The 25,177-nt window shown below is 40.5% G+C and overlaps 2 protein-coding genes across 4 annotated transcripts in view; one reads left to right on the forward strand and one right to left on the reverse strand.

Annotated features, from left to right (window-relative positions):
- Positions 1 to 1,295: 1,295 nt before the first annotated feature.
- Positions 1,296 to 25,177, forward strand: part of COG3 (component of oligomeric golgi complex 3) — a 59,943-nt gene continuing 36,061 nt past the window's right edge. For all 3 annotated transcript variants that reach the window (XR_006060912.2, XM_027973548.3, XM_060394314.1), the window contains exons 1-12: positions 1,296 to 1,578; positions 11,354 to 11,500; positions 13,000 to 13,061; positions 14,310 to 14,475; positions 15,253 to 15,327; positions 16,400 to 16,492; positions 17,185 to 17,310; positions 20,084 to 20,164; positions 21,824 to 21,867; positions 22,337 to 22,463; positions 23,056 to 23,147; positions 24,260 to 24,399. Coding sequence is in view for 2 of the 3 variants with exons in the window: in XM_027973548.3 (XP_027829349.1) it covers positions 1,402 to 1,578; positions 11,354 to 11,500; positions 13,000 to 13,061; positions 14,310 to 14,475; positions 15,253 to 15,327; positions 16,400 to 16,492; positions 17,185 to 17,310; positions 20,084 to 20,164; positions 21,824 to 21,867; positions 22,337 to 22,463; positions 23,056 to 23,147; positions 24,260 to 24,399 (1,330 nt within the window). In the remaining variant the exon portion in view is untranslated. The remainder of the gene's footprint in view (positions 1,579 to 11,353; positions 11,501 to 12,999; positions 13,062 to 14,309; positions 14,476 to 15,252; positions 15,328 to 16,399; positions 16,493 to 17,184; positions 17,311 to 20,083; positions 20,165 to 21,823; positions 21,868 to 22,336; positions 22,464 to 23,055; positions 23,148 to 24,259; positions 24,400 to 25,177) is intronic.
- Positions 1,642 to 7,619, reverse strand: LOC121820418 (small nuclear ribonucleoprotein G-like). The gene has a single exon (XM_042254673.2). The coding sequence runs from the start codon at positions 7,574 to 7,576 to the stop codon at positions 7,346 to 7,348; it is 231 nt and encodes a 76-aa protein (XP_042110607.1). The 5' UTR covers positions 7,577 to 7,619; the 3' UTR covers positions 1,642 to 7,345.

Below are 25,177 nucleotides of genomic sequence, written 5' to 3' on the forward strand. Positions count from 1 at the left end.
TTTCTCCACTGTAATGTTTACAGCAACCCTCACCTCCCCCCATGAATAAATATCTCTGAGAGATCCTTTGATACTACGCAAATTTCTGTATCTCCTCAAACTTTGGCCCACTAATTTTAGCATCCTTAGATTTTTCCCTGCTTTTTAATTATTGCTATGATATCTTTAATGATTTTTCCCCTCCGTCTTTCTACGTTTATTGGTTGAAATTCTTTAGTAAAGTGGAGTCTTTTCTCCCTTATTTATTTATTCATATCAGTGTGACCTCATAGGTATTTATTTTATTCTATAGGTTACGGTCAAATACTATCATTATTTATTTTGTTGCTGAAATCTACATGATATAAATGGCAGAACAGCTTTCCAATTACACATCTGTGCCGTGAATTATTGATCCAGTTCTTCAATGCTGGACGTTTGAGTGGTTATTTGATACTATTTATGATGAGGAGAAGGCAATGGCACCCCACTCCAGTACTCTTGCCGGAAAATCCCATGGACAGAGGAACCTGGTGGGCTACAGTCCATGGGGTCGCTAAGAGTCAGACACGACTGAGCGACTTCACTTTCACCTTTCACTTTCATGCATTGGAGAAGAAAATGGCAACCCACTCCAGTGTTCTTGCCTGGAGAATCCCAGGGATGGGGAAACCTGGTGGGCTGCGGTCTATGGGGTCGCACAGAGTCGGACACGACTGAAGTGACTTAGCAGCAGCATGATGTCTGATATTGGAGGAGCCGGCAACCCACTCCAGTATTCTTGCCTGAAGAATCCCCATGGACAGAGGAGCCTGGCAGGCTACAGTCCATTGGGTTGCAAAGAGCCGGACACGACTGAAGCGACTTAGCATGCATGATGTCTGATATACCTAAGCCTTTGAGTTTTTATGTTTTCATAAATTAGGTTTATAACAGCGGAATTTTGAATGTTTGAAAAGTTGTGGTAACTCAACACGTCAACACGGAAATCACAGTCCACAGATTACGGCGCTGTGAGCTGAGGGAGGCAGCAGATCCTGGAGCTCAGTAAGGCCCCTGCCGGCAGGGTCACGGAGCACAGTTGTCAATAACGACACGTAACAATAAAGTTATTGATGTTGAGGCAGGGGCTTCCGGTAGGGGCAAGTCTATTTCCGTTAGGCCCTAGAGCCTTCGTCCTCTCGGTCTACATCCCAACCGGAAATACTTGTACCCCGTCGAAAGCCACGTCGGTCCTGGACTCAGTCCCGCCCACGCAGGGGAGGGAATCGCTTCCGGAGTCAGGGTGTTCTGGCTCGCCCCGCCCCGCCGCCGGTGCCGCGCTGGAAGCCTCGGCGCTCCCGGAAGTGGCCCGGGCCTCTCTGTGTCTCTCTCGGGGTCCCCACCTCCCCGCTGCTGCTGCGGGCCGCGGGGGAGGCGGCGATGGCGGAGGCGTCTCTGCTGTTGTCGCTGCCAGAGGCGGCGGCGGAGCGGGACGCTCGAGAGAAGCTAGCTCTGTGGGATGGGAGAGCGGACACGAAGGCGCCGCTGACCGACCGGCAGACGGACTCGGTGCTGGCCCTGAAGGCGGCTGCCGAGGCCCTGCCCGTGCCGGCCGAGGTGAGGCGACGGCGGGGGCCGGGCTGGGTCAGCTCCGTGGGCGCGTCCGCCGACGCCCGCCCTGCAGACCGCCTCCCGGGGTCTCTGCCCTCCTTCCCGGGCGCGGGGACGGCTCCAGTGGGCGAGGCCGCTCCCCTTCCCGGGCTGTCAGGCCTCTCTCTGCCCGGGACCGCGGCGCTCCCCCTGCGGCGCGGGCCGGTTGGCCGGGAGCTTTGCCCCGGGAGTCTCGCCCCGGGTGTCCCTGGGGTCACCGAGGCCCAGTCCTGCCGCCCACCCTCTCCCGGAAGGAGAGCGAGGCGAACCCGAAGTGCTTCGCTTTCAGGACAGCCTCCTGTTGGTGTTCGTTTGCCACCTTAATGACTACCCGGCTTCCGTTTTCCCTAGGGGCGCCTGGGGAAGACCAGAGTTAGTCTGGGGTGACAGTTTTCATTCATCGCACGTTGATCTGTTGAGCTCTCGAATCAAGTGCAGGTTGTGTTTATATTTAACTTACAGCAGAGCAGTAAAAATGTTTTTCTTTGGAAGCTAGGTCGGTACATTATTAGATAATGCTGGCTTTCGGTTTTAGTCTCAACGTTTCTAGTTCTATCATTTTGGGATGCTATGCATTTTACTGCCTGTGTGATTCAGTTCAATTAATTATAAGAGCAAGAAGTACCTTTCATGAGTTGTCAGACGTTTGACAAACTTTTTCTAGTTTGGGGGGCCAGGTTCAGAAGGTAATTTTATTTGCATCCATAGTTACTTTTGATGTTGGAAGCCTTGTTTTCACACACTTGGTGTCCGAAGACAGGTGGAGTTTAGCGATTTAAGCTTTTACAGGATAAGAACTTTGGTTTGAAAGTTCTCACTTAAACTGTCTCATGCTTTGCAGTAAAATACAAGTGTTCTTTCTTGGGTTTCTCTGTCCACCTGTATAAGTCTGTGCTGAAAGTGGATTTGAAATAAATGAAGAAGCAGGTAGAAATTTGCTTTGGCGTTGCCATCAAAGCCTTTTATGCTTGGGGAATAGAAGTTGTTTGCTCTGTAAATATTTCAGTCTGTTTATAATTGGATCTGGCCTGTTACCAAAGCAGTATACTTGGACATCACAGTATCTTTGGCAAACTGTGTTCCATAAGAAAGGTGACCCAGCTTGTTTCTGTTCTCTTGGGTCACAAACTATTATTCCCATTGAGCATGAGGGGAAGCGGTTGGAGAGGAGTAAATGGAATCTCTTCATTTTCATCCTGTTACCTGATAGTCTTGCAATATAAGGCCTACTGTTAGTAGGCAGTCATTTAACATATATTATGTGTAACTGAGGGCCAGGAATTGAGGATGGAAAGATAAGAAAGACAAGATCCCTGCCTCATGGAGCTTACATAATTATGGTGATTATGAATATATTAAAAAAAAGAGAGAAGAAGGTAAGTTCAAATGGTGGTCCAGGATATAGAGAAAATAAAACAGGAGGGTATGACACCAAGGAATAAGGTATGTATGCCCTTTCAGATAAGATGGAAGGCCTTTGAAAAATTAATTGAGTAGAGAACTCATGTTGGAAAATAAGAAGCCTGCATTGTAAAGACAAGAAAAGTAATCTAGCTGGAGGAAAAGGCAGTGTAAAGTCCTGGGTAGGTAGAGTCTGACAAGATCAACGGCTCAGTGAGGGTCTTCTGGTGTGTGCACCCCTAGTGTTGGATTCCTGTGAGACTCAGATGCCAGCCTGTCATTTACCCATCCTGGAACCTCTGAGGGGTTTCTCCTCGCTCATCTGCTTTCAGCAGCCCTCTTTTCCCTTCGAATGTCGGATGGGGAGGCTTGCATGCGCCTGTGTGTGCTCAGTCTCATCTGGCTCTCTGGGACCCCATGCCCGTAGCCCTCCAGGTGCCTCTGTCCATGGAGTTTTCCAGGCAAGAACACTGGAGTGGGTTGCCATTTCTTCTTCCAGGGGATCTTCCTGACCCAGGGATTGAACCTGGTGTCTCCTGAATTGGCAGGTGGATTCTTTACCACTGAACCACCAGGGAAGACTGAAATTGAATTTTTTAACCCTGTTGTCACTCTTTTAACATTGGCAGTGAGAAAAAAATGCCTCAGTTTTTATTTTGTCCAACCAGGGTATCTGTAAAGGATTTTCTGTAGCATTTTCCAATTTTCAGGAGATAAAGTGTTTCCTGAACAGCAGGAACTGAGCAAGTTAGTTGGATAGTAGGAGATCAGCTGCTGCTGCTAAGTTGCATCAATCATGTCTGACTCTGTGCAACCTCATAGACAGCAGTCCACCAGGCTCCCCCGTCCCTGGGGTTTTCCAGGCAAGAACACTGGAGTGGGTTGCCATTTTCTTCTCCAATGCATGAAAGTGAAAAGTGAAAGTGAAGTCGCTCAGTCGTGTCCGACTCTTCGAGACCCCATAGACTGCAGCCTACCAGGCTCCTCCGTCCATGGGATTTTCCAGGCAAGAGTACTGGAGTGGGGTGCCATTGCCTTCTCTGAAGAGACCAGCTAACTTTCAGTAAATATCATAAAGCTGTTAATAACTTTCTTTTCTATGAAAGTGAACTAGTCTTTTCTTGGAAAGGAGTTACATTAAGTTGGTGTTAAATAAGAAAATTTGTGGTAGAGTAATAGGTAGACTGGTTTCTTGTAGCTACAGCATATTTTTTAGTCATGAGAGCCTTTTTCTTTCTGCTGAGTTTAGTCATTCTGAATGAAATGCTGAGATGATTTACCCTGAAAGTTACCTGTAATTGACTGTTAGAGCTGTTTTCCTAAAGGTTTTGTGACCTTAGATTGATACTTCTGTGAAACTGTTTCTTCTTTATAAAATGGGGATGATATGTGCCTCTCAGGGTATGTGAGAATTAAATCATGTATGTGCATACAGCAAGCTACCTGTCAGTATTGTATTATGTATGTGCTTTTCTCCCCAAATGATTAGTACCTTAAAAGAACAGGCTAGGATCTTAGGATCTTGAGCTGATGTAGGTGTCACTCAGACCAGAGGTAAGAAAAGAAGGAGTTAGGTGCCTTGAGGAAGGTTCTGAGTCTCCATCTGTATCTCTTCAGTGATTTGCTCAAGCAGAGTCGATAATGTCAGGTTTCATTTAGGGAATAAATTTATTACATTGATTACAAAAGTGATTTTCTCCAACCCAAAACTGCACGAGAAAAGTTTGGGGAGAGAGGCATATTTGCTTGTTTCTTCCTGGCCCCGCTCAGCTGGTCAGGCAAGGCTTGAGAGTTTGTAATTAGTGTTTGACATGTCAGTGTCCCAGTTTACATGCAGTAGCTCTCCGGGCTCGCTCCTCTCCGGTGGTGGATGTCTTCTCCGTCCGGACACCGGGACCATGCACGCGGACCAGAGGTGTCCAGTCGTCTCCTCTCCAGGAGTGAAAGAGTGGCCAGAACAGGAAGTCGGTGACGCCAGCGCACCCTTCTTGATTTCCCATTCTGTTGCAGGTGCTTTGAGGAGAGAGGACATCTTTTGAGAACTTCTTTTCTAAAAGCGTATTTGTTTATTATTTCTTTGGCTGCACCAAAGGTCTTAGTTGTGGCATGTGGGATCTAACTCCTTGACCAGGGGTTGAACCCCGGGCCCCTCCGTTGGGAGTGAGGAGTCTTAGCCAAGGGACCACCAGCGAAGTCCCTCATAACCTCTTAGAAAGCAACTTGTTTTGGGATTCTAAAAAATTGTTTCTTAGAAGTGGTTGCAATGCGGCTTCTAGCTTGTTTGGCTTGAGAGAAAATGGTTTTGTATTAGAACGAGGCAACAGGACAGGAAGCTGCCTTCTGCTTCTTGATATTTAAAAGTCCTTGTGGTTGGAAAGTAGTCATTTGTGCATGAAGTGATCAAGTAGAATGCTCCTTCATAATTCAGATTATCTCATTTATTCACAACGTCCAGATTACAGATTCTATTTGGGGTAACTGTGTAGTACCTTCTCAAGTAGATAGTTTTCGTATGATTCTGTTTTCTAAAGTATATCAGAGGATGCGTCTGGTCGCAGTGGCAGGCAGAGCACACGTGTATGACGCCCCCAGGTCCTTACGACACGACAGTGTTGAGGGTGTGGCACACCCAGAGAAAGGTGGTTTCAGTAAGCCTGCACCTAAGACTTGATGATCTAACGGTACAAATGTTGGCAGTCTGTAAAAGAGATGGTATATGGGTAACAGAATTTGAGAGTGAATATAGAAGGAGATGTTAAGGGTATTAATTTCACTTTATACCATGGGAACAGTAGATAGGACCTTAAATTGATGAATTCACACGCAGTGTTGTTAACCTGTGTTTTCGAATTATGGAATAACCAACAAAAATACTACTGAAAACAGTGAACTTTCTAACTCTTCTGATGATTTGGAATAAAAATGGGAATAATATTTATAAAAGAAAGTTGATAAAAATTACAGGTAATCTCTTTGGTTCCTTCTGCTTTTAAAAGTTCTTCATTTTACCCTCAAATTCCTTAGAAACGTTTCTCAAATTATAAGTGTTGGTATTACCTCAGAGAAGAATTGAAAGGGCTGAGAAAGGAAGAGGGCAACTTGATTTTGATATAATCATTCTAAACTGCTGGACTTGTAAAATAATGCCTTTGTTATAATTTAATGACAAGAGTTGTGAATTTGAAGTAAGAAAATAAATTCCATCTTTTTCTTACACTCTGTTGGAAATGCTGCATATCAAATGAAAAGGCAAAGATGTATATATTATACTGCTATTTGGGTTTTAAAAAAAAGGTACACTTCCTTTGTATATGCATAACCTGTTTTAGAAAAGCTTCATGAGAAACTAGTTAACATTAGTAGCTCCTGGGGAGGGAACTGGGTAGCTGGGGAATGGGTCCATGGGAAGAAAATGTTTCCTATCATTTTGAATTTTGTGTTTTCTTAACGTTCCTCCTCAACCCTCAGCTGTTGGTGTGCCTGGAGGTGCCCTTGTGTTCTCGATTTTTAGCTGCTTGATGACACTGGGACCTCAGCTCTCTGGTGGAATATAGTTCGCAGATTGTATTTTTCTTATCATAAGACCGCAAGCCACACTCTATCTAGCGTTTTTATTTCAGCCTAACCTCCGTGTGCTTTCTTGCTTTCTACTTTTTTCTTTTTTCAAATCTGTGCCTTATCCACATCTCCATCCCTTTACCTTTTGTGTGTGTGTTCATTGCTCAGTCGTATCTGACTCTTCGCAACTCCATGGACTGTAGCCGCCAGGCTCCTGTGTCCATGGGATTCTCCAGGCAAGAATACTGGAGTGGATTGCCATTTCCTTCTCCACGGGATCTTCCCAACCCAGGGATCGAACCCAGGTCTCCTGCATTGCAGGTAGATGTTTTACCAGTCTGAGCTTCTTAGATAACGTATAAACTGAGAAAATTATGTGTTTGAATGTTGTCATGATCTGTTCATAAATAACTGATAAAGGTCATTTACAGACTATTCTGTTTCCAAGAAGCAGTTCAATTCTGATATATCAATGTGCTCTGTAGAGGGAACCCTTTTGCACTGTTGACGGGAATGCAAATTGGTGCAACCACTATGTACAATAGTATGGGGTTTCTTGAGAGACTAAAAACAGAGCTCCCGTGCGATCCAGCAGTCCCGCTCCTGGCGTGCCTCAGCGGAAAACTCTTTTTTTTTTTTTTTTTTTTGCTATTACAAAAGTTTATTTAACAAAAAAGTTAAGTAAGAAAATGTACACAACCCAATTTTTCTGGTAATAATGTGTGGAGAGGGGACACATGGAAGCGTTGATTTCTCTGGTGAACACAGCCATTGTTCATACTCGTCCCAAGGCTTCTAACATGATGATACTATTTCCTCGTATTACCACCATTCCAAAATTGCTCTGTTGCCCACTAGTTGCCATCTCCACACATTCATCTATCACAAGATTCATAAAGGGATCAAACCCCCGCAATATTCCTTGGACATGTCTGCCACCATTTAATTTCAATGATAACTTCTTGTCCATAAATTTCTTCAACTCGGGAGGGTGAGCTTTGCTCATGATGTCTACTCTGAGAGATCAAAGAAGCCTCCAAACGGAATTCGAGTGGCCCTCACGCTCCAGCCCGGAAAACTCTTACTTTGAAAAGATACATGCACTCCAGTATTCATAGCTCCACCACTTAGAACAGCCAAGACACAGAAGCGACTTAAACGTCCATCAGCAGATGAATAAACTACAGAGATTGGGCTTATATGCAGTGGACTAGTAAGTAGCCATAAAAAGAGAATGAAGTAATGCCATTTGCAGCAGCATGGATGAACTAGAGATTATCATGCTGAGTCAGGTGAGTCAGACAAAAACAAATATGGTATGACATGTGGAGTGTAAAAAATGATACAAATGCTTGTTTACAAAACAGATTCACAAATGTAGAAAACAAACTTATGGTTACCAAAGGCAGAAGAGGGAGCGGATAGCTAAGGAGTTTGGGATTAACAGGTATTTACTACTGTATAGAAAATAGATTAACAACAAGGTTCTCTGTATAGCACAGAGAACTATATTCAGTACCTTGTAATAGCCTGTAGCAGGAAAGAATCTGAAGAAAAATCTGTGTTTGTATATAGCTGAACCACTTTGCTGTACATCAGAAGCTAACAGCATTGTAAATCATACTTCAATACAGATTAATAAAGTAAGTTTGCTTACTCTGTTTCTACTCATCAATAGCAGTGGTGATAATAATAATGTGATAATAGCAGCAGCTCCGATAGCTTGGTTTGCTGTCTGGAGGGGCTTGTGCCCGTGCGTGGCACGCCAGCCTCGGTGGCGCCTCCCCTGGGAGGCAGCGGTTGTGGTGAGCGGCTGCACAGAGTGTGAGCAGGCACGCTTAGCTCCCTCTGTCCTTGGAACCTCTGGTGGCAGCCGATGGTTGCTGGCCACACTTTAAACTCAAGGTAGATTCTCACCAGATTCCAGAAACTTAATTCTTACCCCCCGACAGTCCTTTTATATGCAGAGATTGTGTCGCCATTCAGCACGAGTTTATGTGAATAGGTGATGCCCTTAATACATATTTACATACATCCAAGACCCTCCTGGCTCTTGAGTCAGGCTCGTCTGTGGGAACACTGAGGATCAGTCTCCTTCCTGAACTGTTTTTTTTCCTCTGTGCAGCTTCCCAGTGATCCAAGAAGTCTGTTTTCTTGTTTCTGCAGTGGTCCCATACAGATAATTTAATTTCTGTATTGAATGAATGAAAAGTGCTCAGTCGTGTCTGACTCTTGGCAGGGACTGTAGGCCTCCAGGCTCCTCTGTCCATGGAATTTGCCAGGCAAGAATGCTGGAGTAGGTTGCCATTTCATTCTCCAGGGGATCTTCCCAACCCAGGGATCGAACTTGTGTCGCTCACACCTCTCGCATTGAGTTCAGTTCAGTTCAGTTGCTCAGTCATGTCCGACTCTTTGCGACCCCGTGAACCGCAGCACACCAGGCCTCCCTGTCCATCACCAACTCCTGGAGTCCACCCAAACCCATGTCCATTGAGTCGGTGATGCCATCCAACCATCTCATCCTCTGTCGTCCCCTTCTCCTCCTGCCTTCAATCTTTCCCAGCATCAGGGTCTTTTCAAATGAGTCAGCTTTTCACATCAGGTGGCTAAAGTATTGGAGTTTCAGCTTCAACATCAGTCCTCCAAATGAACACTCAGGACTGATCTCCTTTAGGATGGACTGGTTGGCTCTCCTTGCAGGCCAAGGGACTCTAGAGTCTTCTCCAACACCACAGTTCAAAAGCATCAATTCTTCGGCGCTCAGTTTCCTTTATAGTCCAACTCTCACATCCATACATGACCACTGGAAAAACCATAACCTTGACTAGATGGACCTTTGCTGGCAAAGTAATGTCTCTACTTTTTAATATGCTGTCTAGGTTGGTCATAACTTCCCTTCCAAGGAGTAAGCGTCTTTTAGTTTCATGGCTGCAGTCACCATCTGCAGCGATTTTGGAGCCCAGAAAAATAAAGTCAGCCACTGTTTCCACTGTTTCTCCATCTATTTCCCATGAAGTGATGGGACCAGATGCCATGATCTTCGTTTTCTGAATGTTGAGCTTTAAGCCAGCTTTGTCACTCTCCTCCTTCGCTTTCATTAAGAGGCTCTTTAGTTCCTCTTCACTTTCTGCCATAAGGGTGGTGTCATCTGCATATCTGAGGTTATTGATATTTCTCCCGGCAATCTTGATTCCAGCTTGTGTTTCTTTCAGCCCAGCGTTTCTCATGATGTACTCTGCATAGAAGTTAAAAAAGCAGCGTGACGACATACAGCCCTGACGGACTCCTTTTCCCATTTGGAACCAGTCTGTTGTTCCTTGTCCAGTTCTGCATTAGCAGGTGGATTTCTTGACCACTGTGCCACCTGGGAAGTCCGTCATTAACTTAGAAATGCTTAGATATTAAGTAACTTGCCCATTGTGACGCAGCTCATAAGTGAGCAGGAGCAGGGAATTCCCTGGTGGTCCAGTTATTAGGACTTCATGCTTTCACGGCTGAGGATGCGGGTTCGATCCCTGGTGGGGGACCTAGGATCCCAAAAACTGCGTGGCTGAAAAAATAGGGAGCAGGAGTTCAAAGCAGGCTGTGCTATAAAGTGAGGACAGCCCCACGTGAACCCAGGTACAAAATCCCCTGCATTTAAAGGGTCATATTTCTAAATTAATGATGGTGCATTTTATATCTCCCTTATTTTATTTTAGCTTTAAAAAGAAAATACTGCCTTCACATGAAATTTCTGTATCTAGAAAAATAAGAAGCAATTTCTTAAAACGTTGGATTAAGGTCTTTTATTGCTAGACTTAGATGTCATGCGCTAAGGGCTGAAAACTGGGATTGAAAAGAAACAGTTGGGGCTTTTTTACCTTCCCCAGCAATCACACTGCGCCCCCGGCCCTTTTAGGTCTAAAAACAGCCTGCCTGTGTGACTCTAGGTAAATGAACACCGGGACTATCTTTAGTAATGGAAACTAGACAGTATTCTGGGTCTGATGGCATCAAAGTGAGGCACTCAGGATTCTGATGGGACACTCTGAAATTCTTTCTCTTCAGTTGTGATTTCAGAAGCGGTCAGCTGGAAGATGTGGGTGAAGTCTGTCATCTGTGTGGAGAGAGTGGCAGGAGGTGCAGTTGTGGCCCTTGATCTCTGGGTGCGCTTGGTCTTCTGTTGGTTGGGGTTACGGAGGTCGTTCTTCTGTGCTGATGCCTGAGAGGCCTGTTGCTTTCATTAGCACACAGGGTTTGCCTTCGACTGGTGCTAGTTCACCAGAGGCTCCGTAGGAGAATGTGTGTAGATTAGTACAGATTCATCACCAGGTTTCAAAAGATAAGCCTAAAACTTTACTAATGGGATATTGGTATCCTGTTTATATTTTGAGACTAGCATTTAATGTATATGTGTGTGTGTGTGCCCAGTTGCTCAGTCGTATCTGACTCTTGGCGACTCCAAGGACTATAGCCTGCCAGGGTCCTCTGTCCATGGAATTTTCCAGGCAAGAATTCTGGAGTGGGTTGCCATTTCCTCCTGCAGAGATCTTCCCAACCCAGAGACTGAACACACATCTTTTGTGTCTCCTGTGTTGGCAGGCAGATTCTTTATGGCTGTGTCACCATAGATAGAGCCTAACTATAAGTGTTAGTATTATATGGCAATTACTAACCTCAGATGATTTAATGGAAAACATTTCTTTCTCTTTCAGAACAACTGAGATGGACTACCAATCTTGAGTTGAGTTCAGAGAATTTTCAATTTATTTGAATCTCTTTGTGGCTCTTTTTTTTCAAGCTCCCGATTGAAGATTTATGCAGTTTAACCTCCCAGTCACTGCCCATTGCACAGACTTCAGTAGTGCCCGAATCTACAGAAGACATTCTCTTGAAGGGATTCACGTCCTTAGGAATGGAAGAAGAAAGAATCGAAACGGCACAGCAGGTGAGTGGTAGCTTTTACTTCTAAGAATATTTATTGTTTTAAATGTCTCAAGAGAGGGCTAATAAAAAAAGGCCCTAATTAAAACTTCTGACCTTTTAAAATTGTAGTTAAAATCTTTCTAGAATTTTTTTACGTGTGTGGGAGAAGGATGTATTATATGCAGCAAGTAAGGAAAACACCAGGGATCTTTCCCAAAGCAGTATCTCTTGCCAGAACAGTCTTGATTTTGTGATTTTTGTGTTAGTAGTGGCTATTTCTTAAGTGTCTTAAGTGAACCTGTTGCCTAGTTTTATTTGTAGTACAGATAAAAATACTATATTCCAAGTCTGGATGTTGATAGACTATTACATTTATTAAGGTTTTGATACTTTATGCCTGTTTGACCTCCTCCCAGTGTGTGTCTGTATTAATGTGTGCCCCTCTAGCATGTGTGTGTGCTCACATGGACATACACAGACCTGCCCCCACTTGTTGCTAGGTAATTTCTTTCTTAAAAACCTCAGTATTCTCTTTAGACGAAAGCTTATGGTTATTTTTCAGTAATTTAACATATGTGATTGGTTGTTTTTTGGTTATTTTTACTTGTTCACAGCTGTAAATTTAAATCAACTATAACTTCAGTTTAAAAAGAAAAAATCAAAGCTAAGGCGGTTACCAAGTGAAACATGGAGCAAATGTGCTGAATCGCACACACTTAGTCAGGAAAGGCAGTGCCGCAGAGTGGTGAAAAGCTCTGGCTCTTGAGTCAGGCCAGCGTGGATCTGAAAGGCACCTCCCTCTCTTACAATCAGGGTTCAGGGAACGAGAGCCAAGGTGCTTGGCAAGTGTAATATCTTAGGAGAATAAAGCATACCTTTGACTTCAGATCCCACCTGAGAACTATAGTAGATAATCTGGCACCATGTCTATGAACTTATTTGGAGTATTTGAGAAAAAAATCTGGATTAAATTTACACTTGCATATCTCTCTTTAAATTAAAAAATCTAATACATTGAGTTATAATTTACATATAATGAAAATGTACTCATTTTAAGTATACAACTTGATGGTGGGCCCAGAATTCAAATCCAGGTTTAGTTGATGCAAAAGCTATATTTTTAAACCACTCCTTTATATTATTTCTGAGCTTATATTCTCACAATTATTATTGGATAATATTAATATTTACCCAAAGCCCTATGTTACCTACTCATATTAGGCAAATTAGCAGGTAGGCAATAACCTCTTGGGAAGAAATATTTATTCCTGTTAACACATATTGTCTTGTTAATACTCTTATTTTGACTCTGAATGTGGCCAGTGTTTTTAAGATACTTTGCTTTCCCTAGCATATAGACACTGATCATGCAATTAAATTATCATCTCCTGGCTTCAAACTTTTAATGTCTGAGCCCCAAACAATACGACTTAGTGTCTGCCCTTCTGACTTGCTGTTTAGCTTGTAGCCACTCTTCATTTTGTTGTAGTTTTATTGACAACATAATACTCTATTTTTCAGTTTTTCTCATGGTTTGCAAAGCTACAAACTCAGATGGATCAGGATGAAGGAACTAAATATAGGTATGTGGCTCTCATTTGTTGGCTATCCTGATTTTTAGATCATCTGAACCGTTGTAATCTGTGTCTTTAAATAAAATTAAGGTACAAAGAAAACTTGAACAGTCACGTGTTGTTTAAGGATAGGTGGAGAAGGCAATGGCACCCCACTCCAGTACTCTTGCCTGGAAAATCCCATGGACGGAGGAGCCTGGTAGGCTGCAGTCCATGGGGTCTCGAAGAGTCGGATACGACTGAGCAACTTCACTTTCACTTTTCACTTTCATGCATCGGAGAAGGCAATGGCAACCGAGTCCAGTGTTCTTGCCTGGAGAATCCCAGGGACGGGGGAGCCTGGTGGGCTGCCGTCTATGGGGTCGCACAGAGTCGGACACGACTGAAGCGACTTAGCAGCAGCAGCAGCAGAGAAGATGTAGGTCATTACAACTGGTGGTGGGAGTTGTGTGATTAAAAGAGGAGTCAGTCAGGTTAGGAGGGAGACACTGATTTTTAGATAGCTTGAGATGGAGTGGGAGTGTTGTCAAGAACCCTGCTGTCTTCTCTTTAGAGGGAGAGGCCCAGGAGACTTTAGGGATGGCCGCCTGGGCTGCGCCTGGGCTGCGCTGTTTTGTTTGCATGTGTTGACGGCGTGGAGGAAGTGACTGTGATCTCCAGCTGATTTGGGGGCTCTGAGTTGAACATTTGCATTCATTTAACATTAAGTGACAACTGTTGCTAGGCACTGTATTAGGCTCTTTTACGTATGATTCCATTTGGTCTTCATAGCAACATTATCCCCATTTTACAAATAACTAAACTGGGGTCTGGAAATGTTGAATCCTTGCCTAATGTTATGGAGACTTGGGCAGAGCTGGGACTTGGACTCACGTCTTCCAAGTCCAGAATTCTTCCCGTGACTTTGTCCCTCAAAGGCAGACTTGACCTGAGGGATGGACCTGCTTGATGACCTTGGTGTCCCAGTCTTGGAGAGCTGAGCCCATGATTTATTGACCTACATGTGAAAAGCCAGTTTATGGCTCCAAGGCTGATGCCTTTTGTTGCTCATAGTTTCAGTCATTTTCCTCCTTAAGCATGGAAACAGTTTGTGACATAGTTTTTGCTACGTTTCTGAATTAATAAATGTTTGTGACCAGGTCAGACTTTCCTTCTGAAATGCAAGCATTTGTGGGAAAAACAAGATTTTGTTGTTTATTGTCTATGCTTATTGGGGGAAAATATTATTGCCAATCCCCTTTTGGTTCTGTTTTCTAGACAGATGAGGGATTACTTGTCTGGGTTTCAGGAGCAGTGTGATGCTATATTGAATGATGTAAACAGTGCTCTTCAGCATCTGGAATCATTGCAGAAACAGTATCTTTTTGTGTCCAATAAGACAGGAACCCTACATGAAGCCTGTGAACAGCTCCTGAAAGAGCAGGTAATTTGGAAGAAGAGAGAATGTCAGTGACTATATTTAATATTTTTAAATAGATGAATATAATTTAAATCTGACTTCCTTAATTTTGAACACTGCTCCGTAAGAGATTTGCATTCGTAAGCATACAAGTGGTTACGTGGACAGCCTGCTTTTAAGCTTATAGGAGCAGGGTCCCTGGAGAGCTCTCGTATGTTTTGAGCTGTTAGGTCTCAGTACAGTTTCAGAGTGAAGAGGATATATTTGTTTGCTCTGTCTGCTCTTTATTATTAACACTTAATTTTGGCCACGCTGCGTGGCTTGCAAGATCTTAGTTCCTTGACCAGGGAATGAACCCCAGCCTTGGCAGTGAAAGCACTGAGTCCTAACCACTGGACCACGCGGGAATTCCCTGTTGACACTCTTCAACCAAGGGGTAGTGATTGTAGTAATGGTGGGGTTTATGAAATGATGAACAGATCTAGATTGCACTTAAACTTGTGACTTAAAGATAGAATATTTAAGTTACTATATTTATCTCAGAGATTTCTGTTTGTATTTTGTATGCTTTTTAAAAGGCAGTGCTTTGTTATTCTGTAAAAAGATCTTATATAATTTACTGTAAGAATCATTGCTTATTTCAGCCCATTATTGCTGAAATCTTTAGGCATTATTGTGAGACTATATATCTAATATAAACCTATATGACTGATACAAACCTCTTCAATGTAATTTTGAGACAGGAGTGTTGATTCTTATATTCTTGTAATAATTGATTTTTCTCTTTTAAAAAACTGCAAGTCGGAACTTGTTGATCTGGCTGAAAACATTCAACAAAAACTTTCCTATTTTAATGAATTGGAAACTATTAACACAGTAAGCATTGTTTTTTTTATCTATTTCCCCCTCCTGAGTATAATCTTTAAACTTATAAATTGGCTTGAGTGGTATTTTTAACTTAACAGTTTGCTTGTTGTTAAGGTATTCCTATTTGTGGCTGATAGACATACCATTACCAGTTCAGATTTTTTCCACATATGATTTAAATAATAGTTCTTTTTATATTGTATTATAGTTATTAAACTCTCTTTTTTGGTTGACTCTTATAGTATCTTATTTGCAAGCTGTGGTGTTTATAAGAAGAAATATTACATTTTAAATGTTTCTGTGGTTGTGTTTCTATAATATTAATTAAAACATTTCTTAAACTAATCTCATGTTTAGTTTGAGGAAAAGTATAGCCTTCTTAAAGTATTCTTGTATCCCAAAGAGATCGTCACAATAAGGACTCCTGTGTAAATTACATTTTTCTGTGCTCTGGCTCATAAATTAATTATAATAACTGCATATACATCATGTTATTAAAATTATTAAAAGTAATCTTAATTATTAAAGTTCTTTGAGAGAAATAAAAACGGTAGCCTGTTAATAGTGGAATACATTGACAAACTATTTGTATATCAAGATTAGAAATAATTGATTTTATATTTTATATATATTATTAGCTTTATATATTTTTATATATTGTCTATTACATATTAAATATCATGTTACTATTATGTTACCTCTATTTATACTCGTATTACTTGTATATGTTTACTTATATTTTACTTTCATAGTATGACTGCTAAACATGTTTTAACTTTGAGAAAATCACCACTCTTTGAAATGTGAAAATTTATGTTTTAAAGTACTAGAATATGAAAAATCTAGGTTCTTTTTTTTTCTTTTTTAAATCTAGGTTCTTGATGTATTATTTTAATGTAACTGTACAATTGAGGATAAAATGTTTGCTAATTCATGAAGAGCTCCATTAAAGCTCATTAGGAATAAACTGAATTCAATCCATATAATTTTTAATTTGTCCTCTATTGTATTGTTACACATGGACTGCATTTGAGGCTATTTTTTGACTCTTAAAATGTAAAATATTTTTTTTCCCTTAAAGAAATTGAATTCTCCCACGTTGTCTGTGAATAGTGAAGGATTTATACCTATGCTGGCCAAGTTAGATGATTGTATAACGTACATATCATCTCATGTAAGTCATGGTATTTCTGTATGTTTTAAAGAAATCTTAACATCTCTGTGACATCACTTCTTATGCAATAATTATTTATTCCTAAGGGAAAATACATATCTGTAATATACTTAAAGAAAAATTGTGGTAAATTCTTATTCACTTTCAGTAGTGATGTAAAATAGTGTTGTACTTTCAGCTGCTATGGAAGCCTCTGAAGTAGGAAAAGGGTCTGGCTGACACAGCTTTATCCCATCTGAGAGGGTTAGTGATTTGTTTAGACTGTTGACTTCCTGTTTTGCTAGGTACTTCATTGGAAACAAAAATTATTACTTGGCAGGGGAAATGAAGGGACAAGCCCTTTGGTGTAATCACCATCTCTTTCTGTCCACTGAGGATTTATAACTATTTATTTTACCCAACTCCACTCCTTTTCCTAGTTGGGCCTCACATATTAGCCTTGAGGTCTGTGGGGTACTGAAAATATATTTTGCTAAAAATGGCGAATATTTATTGAGTCCTGCTTTGTGTCAGGCACAGGGAATTTGGCTATGACCAAGACAGACGTAGTATTTGTCTTCAAGGAGCGTGTGACCTACATAAGACCTTCCTTTGAACTTTCTGTATAGCTTTGCATAAAGGTTGGTTTTCATTAAATGTTTGCTTTGTTAATGTTTCTTTCATATGTATAAATCTTTCCATTTCCTTTACAGCCGAATTTTAAAGATTATCCTGTATATTTACTGAAGTTTAAGCAGTGTCTTTCTAAAGCTTTGCACCTCATGAAGACATACACTGTGAACACACTACAGAACCTCACAAATCAGTTATTAAAAAGGGTGAGTTAACTGGTGAGGTGGGTGTTTTTTTTTTTTTGATTCGTTTATTTTCCATAACCTTAGTCTGAATACATAGAAGAACTATACAGAAAAGATCTTCATGACCCAGATAATCACAATGGTGATTATCCTGGAATGCAAAGTCAAGTGGGCCTTAGGAAGCATCACTATGAATAACGCTAGTGGAGGTGATGGAATTTCAGTTGAGCTATTCCAAATCCTAAAAGATGATGCTGTGAAAGTGCTACACTCAATATGCCAGCAAATTTGGAAAACTCAGCAGTGGCCACAGGACTGGAAAAGGTCAGTTTTCATTCCAACCCGAAAGAAAGGCAAGGCCAAAGAATGCTCAAACTACCGCACAATTGCACTCATCTCATGCGCTAGTAAAGTATTGCTCAAAATTCTCCAAGCCAGGCTTCAGCAATACATGAACCGTGAACTTCCAGATGTTCAAGCTGGTTTTAGAAAGGCAGAGGAACCAGAGATCAAATTGCCAACATCTGTTGGATCATCAAAAAAGCAAGAGACTTCCAGGAAAACATCTACTGCTTTATTGACTACACCAAACCTTTGACTGTGTGGATCATAATAAACTGTGGAAAATTCTGAAAGAGATGGGAATACCAGACCACCTGACCTGCCTCCTGAGAAATCTGTATGCAGGTCAAGAAGCAACAGAATTGGACATGGAACAATAGACTAGTTCCAAATCGGGAAAGGAGTACATCAAGGCTGTATATTGTCACCCTGCTTATTTAACTTATATGCAGAGTACATCATGAGAAATGCTGGACTGGATGAAGCACAAGCTGGAATCAAGACTGCCGGGAGAAATATCAATAACCTCAGGTATGCAGATGACAACCACCCTTTTGGCAGAAAACGAAGAAGAACTAAAGAGCCTCTTGATGAAAGTGAAAGAGGAGAGTGAAAAAGTTGGCTTAAAACTCAAGTCAGAAAACTAAGATCATGTCATTCAGTCCCATCACTTCATGGCAAATAGGTGGGGAAGCAATGGAAATAGTGACAGACTTTATTTTTTGGGGCTCCACAATCACTGCAGATGGTGACTGCAGCTTTGAAATTAAGATACTTGACCAACCTAGACAGCATATTAAAAAGCAGAGACTTTAGTTTGCCAGCAAAGGTCTGTCTAGTCAAAGCTATAGTCTTTCCAGTAGTCATGTATGGATGTGAGAGTTGGACTATAAAGAAAGTTGAGCACTGAAGAATTGATGCTTTTGAACTGTGATGTTGGAGAAGACTCTTGCAAGTCCCTTGGACTGCAAGGAGATCAGACTGGTTAATCTTAAAGGAAATCAGTCCTGAATATTCATTGGAAGGACTGATGCTGAAGCTGAAACTCCAGTACTTTGGCTACCTGATGGGAAGAACTGACTGATTGGAAAAGACCCTAATGCTGGGAAAGATTGAAGGCAGGAAGAGAAGGGGACAACGGAGGATGAGATGGTTGGATGGCATCACTGACTCGATGAACATGAGTTTGAGCAGGCTTTGGGAGTTGGTGAAGGACAGGGAGGCCTGGCTTGCTGCAGTCCATGGGGTTGCTGAGTGTCACACGACTAAGTGACTGAACTGAACTGACTGAGCTCTGTTTTTTTAACCTATTGTTAAATAAGAATATACATTGCAACTTCATTTATAATAAGAAAAATGGCCATATATATTTGTCTGTCACAGTTTTATTTTCAAAGAATACATGAGTATGAGAAATAATTCAGTACTATATGATAAATAATAAAAAAAGATTCAGACTATTTCTCACTTAAACTTTTTCTGTCTTTTTAAAGAAAATATTAGGAAATACATCAAAATGATAAAAGTGGTTCTGAGTGGTAGAATTATATATGATGGGTGATTTGAGTATTTTTCTTTATAAATTATGGATTAATTTTCTCTATTTAAGAAATTTATTATTATTGAATGCCTCCTAAGTGCTTGGCATTGTACTGGGGACTGTGCAGTAGTGAAAGGAGATAACAAGGTCCCTGCCCTCATGGAGCTTATATTCAGGAGAAATAATCAATAAAGAAATAAATTAATCAATTAAAGATTGTGGTAGATGCCAGGTGGAAAATTAGCTGAGTGTTAGGTTAGAAAATTAAAGTGGAGCTAGATAGGATGGTCACTGAGCACATTTCTTTCCTAAAAAAAATAAAACCTTAAAGGTAATACAGTTTATTTTTTAAGCTTACTTTCTAAAAATATGGAATATTTTCTTGAGCTTTCAGTTTAGAGCTACTGATTTTTGTATTGAATTTCATCATTCACATTGCTCTTAGCTTACAGAACAGATTGTATGAGTTTTCTGTTGTGCAAAATTTTTAATTTTGAAAACTAATACCTAATATGTACTGGTACTTACTATGTGTTGGTGCTTTATGACTGAGCTCTGTAAAACGTTTGTGCATATGTTTTGTCTCCATTTAATGGATGCCCTGTATCTCAGAGAGGTTAAATAATTTGACCAATATTCTACAGTCAGTAAATGACTGAATCTGAATTCAGTCTTTTTTACTGCCAAAATTCTTGAAGCATAGGATAAATTTTAATTATAAAAAGGAGAGAGATGGCAGCTCCACACAATTATTTTATATGTAGTAATAACAATATTTAGTCTTTCTCTGTAAGCTTTTGGTTGGTATATAGGCCAAGCAGGAGCCATATGACATGGTTTGTGTTATATTTTCTGAATAATTTTTTGTTTGCTAATTATCTGCCTTCTCTGTCCTCCGCCTTGTATCTTTAGGATCCTTCATCTGTACCTAATGCAGACAATGCCTTTACACTATTTTATGTGAAATTTCGAGCTGCTGCCCCCAAAGTCAGAGTAAGTCTGTTGACATAAAAAAGATAACTGCTATGAAATTTATTTAGCCAGCCCTTTGGAAATGCTAATGTATGTTAGGTCCATTGCTTATACCAGGAAAATGAGCGTGAATGAATGGTAGGCTTTGTCCTTCCACATTGTAGCGGTATATGTTGAGGGGCTCTAAGCCCACAGAGCAGGAAACACCTAGCTCTTCTGTGATGCTCAGGGAAGGTTTCCAGATGAAGCTGATATTTGAGCTTAAAAAGCTTAAATTTAGAGAGGACTTGGGAGGATTAATAAGGATATTTTTTACAGAGAGAGCAACATGTACAGGGAAGGTACTAGAACCAAAAAAGACATGTCTTTGGGGAGAACCTCATGTAACTTGTTGACGCTGGAGCACAGACTTTAATAGAGTGTGATGAGAAATTAGAACGGTGGCAGAGGCCATCTCACGAAGGATGTTTCATGTCATGCTCACTCAGGAAAAGCAGAGAACCAGTACAGTATTTTAAACCAGTGGCATCCCAGATACAGCTGCCTGGAGCTGGTACGTGTATCTTTTTTTATTGTTGTGAAGTTTCTAGAAAGAGTGGTCTGCTGTTGCTGACTTTGACCCCACTCTCTTCCTTGTATCCGTCTTGAAAGTAAGTGGAAAGGAGTTTTTGTTTTTCACAGCAGGAACTTGGTCTTGTTTAGAGAAGATACAGCAGCTAGTTGATAGTTTGAGGTTTAGACTGTGCCAGGTTGGTTGCTTGTTAGTCAATTAACAGTGATACAGTTGATGAGAAAAAATGGTGTAGGCATGAGGGCTCAGTGGTGAGTGGTATTTTTGGTCTGTTAGAAATTTACAAAGTAAGGTGTAATAGTCAGTGTTTTTCAGGATTTGGTGAGACAGGTGATACTGCTGATGGAATGTATTAATACTTAATTTCTTCCTCAAAAACATTTTAGCAGAATGGAACAAAAGTCTCTAAAAATGTTTATCTTTACTGACCGGTGCTGGGAGTCCCCAACTGGGACTTAGGTATTATTACTATATCAGCTTTCCAAGGTCAGAAATGGAATCTCAGTGATGTGGGCTTGTTCTCCTGGACTCAGACAGCTACTGGGAGTCAGCACTTAAACCTGCTAGTTTCACTTGAAGACCGCGGAGCTCTTAACCACGGGGCTGATATTCTTAGAAAACAACCTTGATGACTAGCAATAGAAGAATGTCTGACTTAGAGTACATCTACTCAGTAGGATATCAAATAGCCATGTAAAGTAATGTTTTAAATAGTATTTATAATGATGACTCAGTGACTGGTTACTAAGTGCCAGGCAGTAGGCTAAGGCTTTTCAAATATTTTCATCTGATAATGGGGGTTATTTAATAAAAGGAAAGTATTTTAAAATATTAGTTTTTCAAAAGCAGATTGTAAAGCTGAATATATAGTATAATTCCAGTTTTGTTTAAAAAGGAAAATAACTCTGTACATACAAACACTGAAAGAAAATATTCTAAAATACTGTGATTCTTTTCTTTTTAATTTTTGCATTTAGGTGATTTTTATGTTTCAGCTTTTTTGTATTCCCAGATTTCCTAACATGAGCTTCTGTTACTGTTACAATCAGAAAGTAATTAAAAGTATTACTAAAACAGATGAAGTTAGTGAGCTTTTCTTTATTCCACAGACTCTCATTGAACAGATAGAACAACGATCTGAAAAAATACCTGAGTGAGTACCCACAGGTTCCTCAGTTTCCAAATTACCTTCCTTGAAGTGCTATTTTTCCAAGTTTGCTGTGTCCTTGATGTTTTCTGAGCAATTACCTTGTGTGCTATACCAGCCTTCTCTTGTGGCACCCAGCTCAATATGGGGAGCAAGGTCGTAGACCTGAGTTTATGAGTCTACAAAGCATCTTTTTCCCATATAGCAGGATTTCCTTCTCATTGAGGTGGATGTAGGATCACTACTCCTGGAAGATGAATCTTTCTTTAAAAGATAAAGGTTTTGTTAGATCATTGTGATTTGTTTGCTTTTTCTTTATGTACATAAAATGTTTCTAGTTTTTAATGTGGGCAGGTGAGCAGCAACCATATATAACCTTGGAGGCTTGGCACCCTATTTTGGGTTTTAAGATCAGATTTAATTTACATACCTGGAATCAGAAGCTTATGCTCCAGTCTCGTTTGCTTTTCATCAGATACCAACAACTGCTAACTGACATCCACCAGTGTTACCTTGATCAGCGGGAACTCCTTTTGGGCCCCAGTATTACTTGTACTGTAACAGAGTTGACCAGCCAGAATAACAGAGACCACTGTGCCTTGGTAAGTTTCTGCTTGTTGTGGTTTAATGTTAAACCTTCTCTTAAGCTGTTCTGACACGCTAGAAACTACACGTGGGTAAATAAGTTTTGGTCTCCCTATCAACAAACTTACAGACTCTTTCAGTTATGACAAATCTCACTTAGTAATTAGCATTCATTTGGGCAAAATATTCTAATTTTGATCTATTTTTGAGCATGTGATGATTTACAAATAAGTATTGTTTTTTGAAAGATGAAGTTTCAGAGTTGGTGGATTTGTGTACAGTTTAATCTTAGCTTTTGCTGCAGAAGTGCTGTTTTATTTAGTGTGATTTTAATTCAGACTGTAGGAAAGTACATAAAGATTCTTTTTTTAAATACTCACCTTTGAACTGGAAGAGTACTTTTCATTGTCAAAAGTTTAGAAAACGTAAGAAAATAAAAGTCATCTATATCCCCATTATGCTGAAAACCTTTTTCTGTTATTAGGAAGTTGTTTTATGAATTACATATGCATAGTCTCTTTGTAAATAAAGTGTCTGCTTTGCTTCATCCGTGCTGGCTGGAGTCGTCATGTGCCTTAACTATAGGTGGTGTGTGTTTGTTTCCCACAGATTCGCAGTGGCTGTGCCTTTATGGTTCATGTGTGCCAGGACGAGCACCAGCTTTACAATGAATTTTTCACAAAACCAACATCAAAATTAGAGTACGTGGTACATGGACTCTAACTCTTGTTTTTCAGATTTAATTTGCTAACGGCTTATTATATCATAGTAGTACCCTAAAACTAACTAAGGCGTGTTTTAATTTTTGTGAGTATATGAACAGAGTATTGTTGGATGAGACAGTGGCTATTTACTTTGAAATAAATTTGCAGCTTAAAGGCCAGTATGCTTTCATAATTTTAGAATTATGGAAACAGAAAGTTACAAGAGTAAGAATCCTGTATAGGCAGCTATTTTGGTATATGGAGCCGTTTATCTCCACTAAGTATAATAATTCTTTCTAGTTAAAAAAATTCTATGATTTTAACTCATGAGAGATACTTAAAAATGTAGATACTATTTAAAATCCTTTTTCTTATTTTTCTTAAGGTGTCTTTCAAATCCACTGTTAGTCACTTCTGAGTTCTTCATATTGGCGATTTTGACTCATAAGAATCCCAAGATTATGAACAAACAAACATATGTTATGGTTTTGGTGAAAGACTATATATAGAAGAGTATAGTTGACAATGTAAAGAGTATAGACAGCCTCACTTTTTTCTTTTCAAATGTTTAAAATTGTCAGAATACTTGGTGCATGTCCAGAATACTTTGAGTTTTGTTTATCTAAATCTGTATGTATTCAAGAGATTTGAACCAGTCTTTCCTGGGAAAAATGTCACCATTTGATTCATAGTGGTGTAGGTTATTTTATAGTGTAGGAAAATTAAAAAATAATTAAATTATTTTATAGTGTAGGTTATTTATGGTGTAGGAAAATTAAGTCTACTGAAATATTTTATTGTTTTTGAAAGGACATGCACAAGATTATTGCTAATGTAAGTAAAAATAATAAATTGACTTTCAGCTGGGGCCAGCTAATTTGTTGACTGTGAGGATTGCTTATTCTGAGCTTTTTTATTGATTCTAGCAAAAACAGTTCAGAGAATTACTATCAGCCTTTCACTTCTCATTATTTAATGTTCCCGCATATTATTTTCCAGTACATTTTCATTATTTTAATTGGCTGGAAGTAATTAAGGATGACTTTTAAACTATTAGAAAATACTGAAGGGATTACTACTGGTAACCATGTTGCATTCTTTCATTTTAGCGAACTTTTGGAGAAGCTGTGTGTGTCGTTGTATGATGTCTTCAGGCCATTGATCATTCATGTTATTCACTTAGAAACTCTATCGGAACTTTGCGGGATTCTTAAAAATGAGGTGCTTGAAGATCATGTACAGAATAATGGTAAATGATAAGTAGAAATGATCATTTCAAGGATTATTTTTAAGAAATATTTATTTAGTTGCACTGGGTCTTCGTTGTGGCGTGTGGGATCTAGTTCCCTGACCAGGGATCAAGCTCAGGCCCCCTGCATTGGGAGCACAGAGTCTTAGACACTGGACCACCAGGAAAGTGTCCTGAAAGGTGTTTTTAAATTATATCTGTGACTCAGTGAATTTGAAAAAGATTAGCCATTCTCTGCGCCCCCCTGCCCCACCCCAGTTCAATTCAGTTCAGTTGCTCAGTCGTGTCCGATTCTTTGCAACCCCATGAATTGCAGCACGCCAGGCCTCCCTGTCCATTACCAACTCCCGGAGTTCACTCAGACTCACGTCCATCGAGTCAGTGAGGCCATCCAGCCATCTCATCCCCTGTCGTCCCCTTCTCCTCCTGCCCCCAATCCCTCCCAGCATCACGGTCTTTTCCAATGAGTCAACTCTTCTCATGAGGTGGCTAAAGTACTGGAGTTTCAGCTTTAGCATCATTCCTTCCAAAGAAATCCCAGGGCTAATCTCCTTCAGAATGGACTGGTTGGATCTCCTTGCAGTCCAATGGACTCTCAAGAGTCTTCTCCAACACCACAGTTCAAAAGCATCAATTCTTCGGCACTCAGCTTTCTTCACAGTCCAACTCTCACATCCATACATGACCACTGGAAAAACCATAGCCTTGACTAGATGGACCTTTGTTGGCAAAGGTCTCTGCTTTTGAATATGCTATCTAGGTTGGTCATAACTTTTCT

Source organism: Ovis aries, chromosome 10 (genome assembly GCF_016772045.2).
Source record: "Ovis aries strain OAR_USU_Benz2616 breed Rambouillet chromosome 10, ARS-UI_Ramb_v3.0, whole genome shotgun sequence".
Taxonomy (NCBI): domain Eukaryota; kingdom Metazoa; phylum Chordata; class Mammalia; order Artiodactyla; family Bovidae; genus Ovis; species Ovis aries.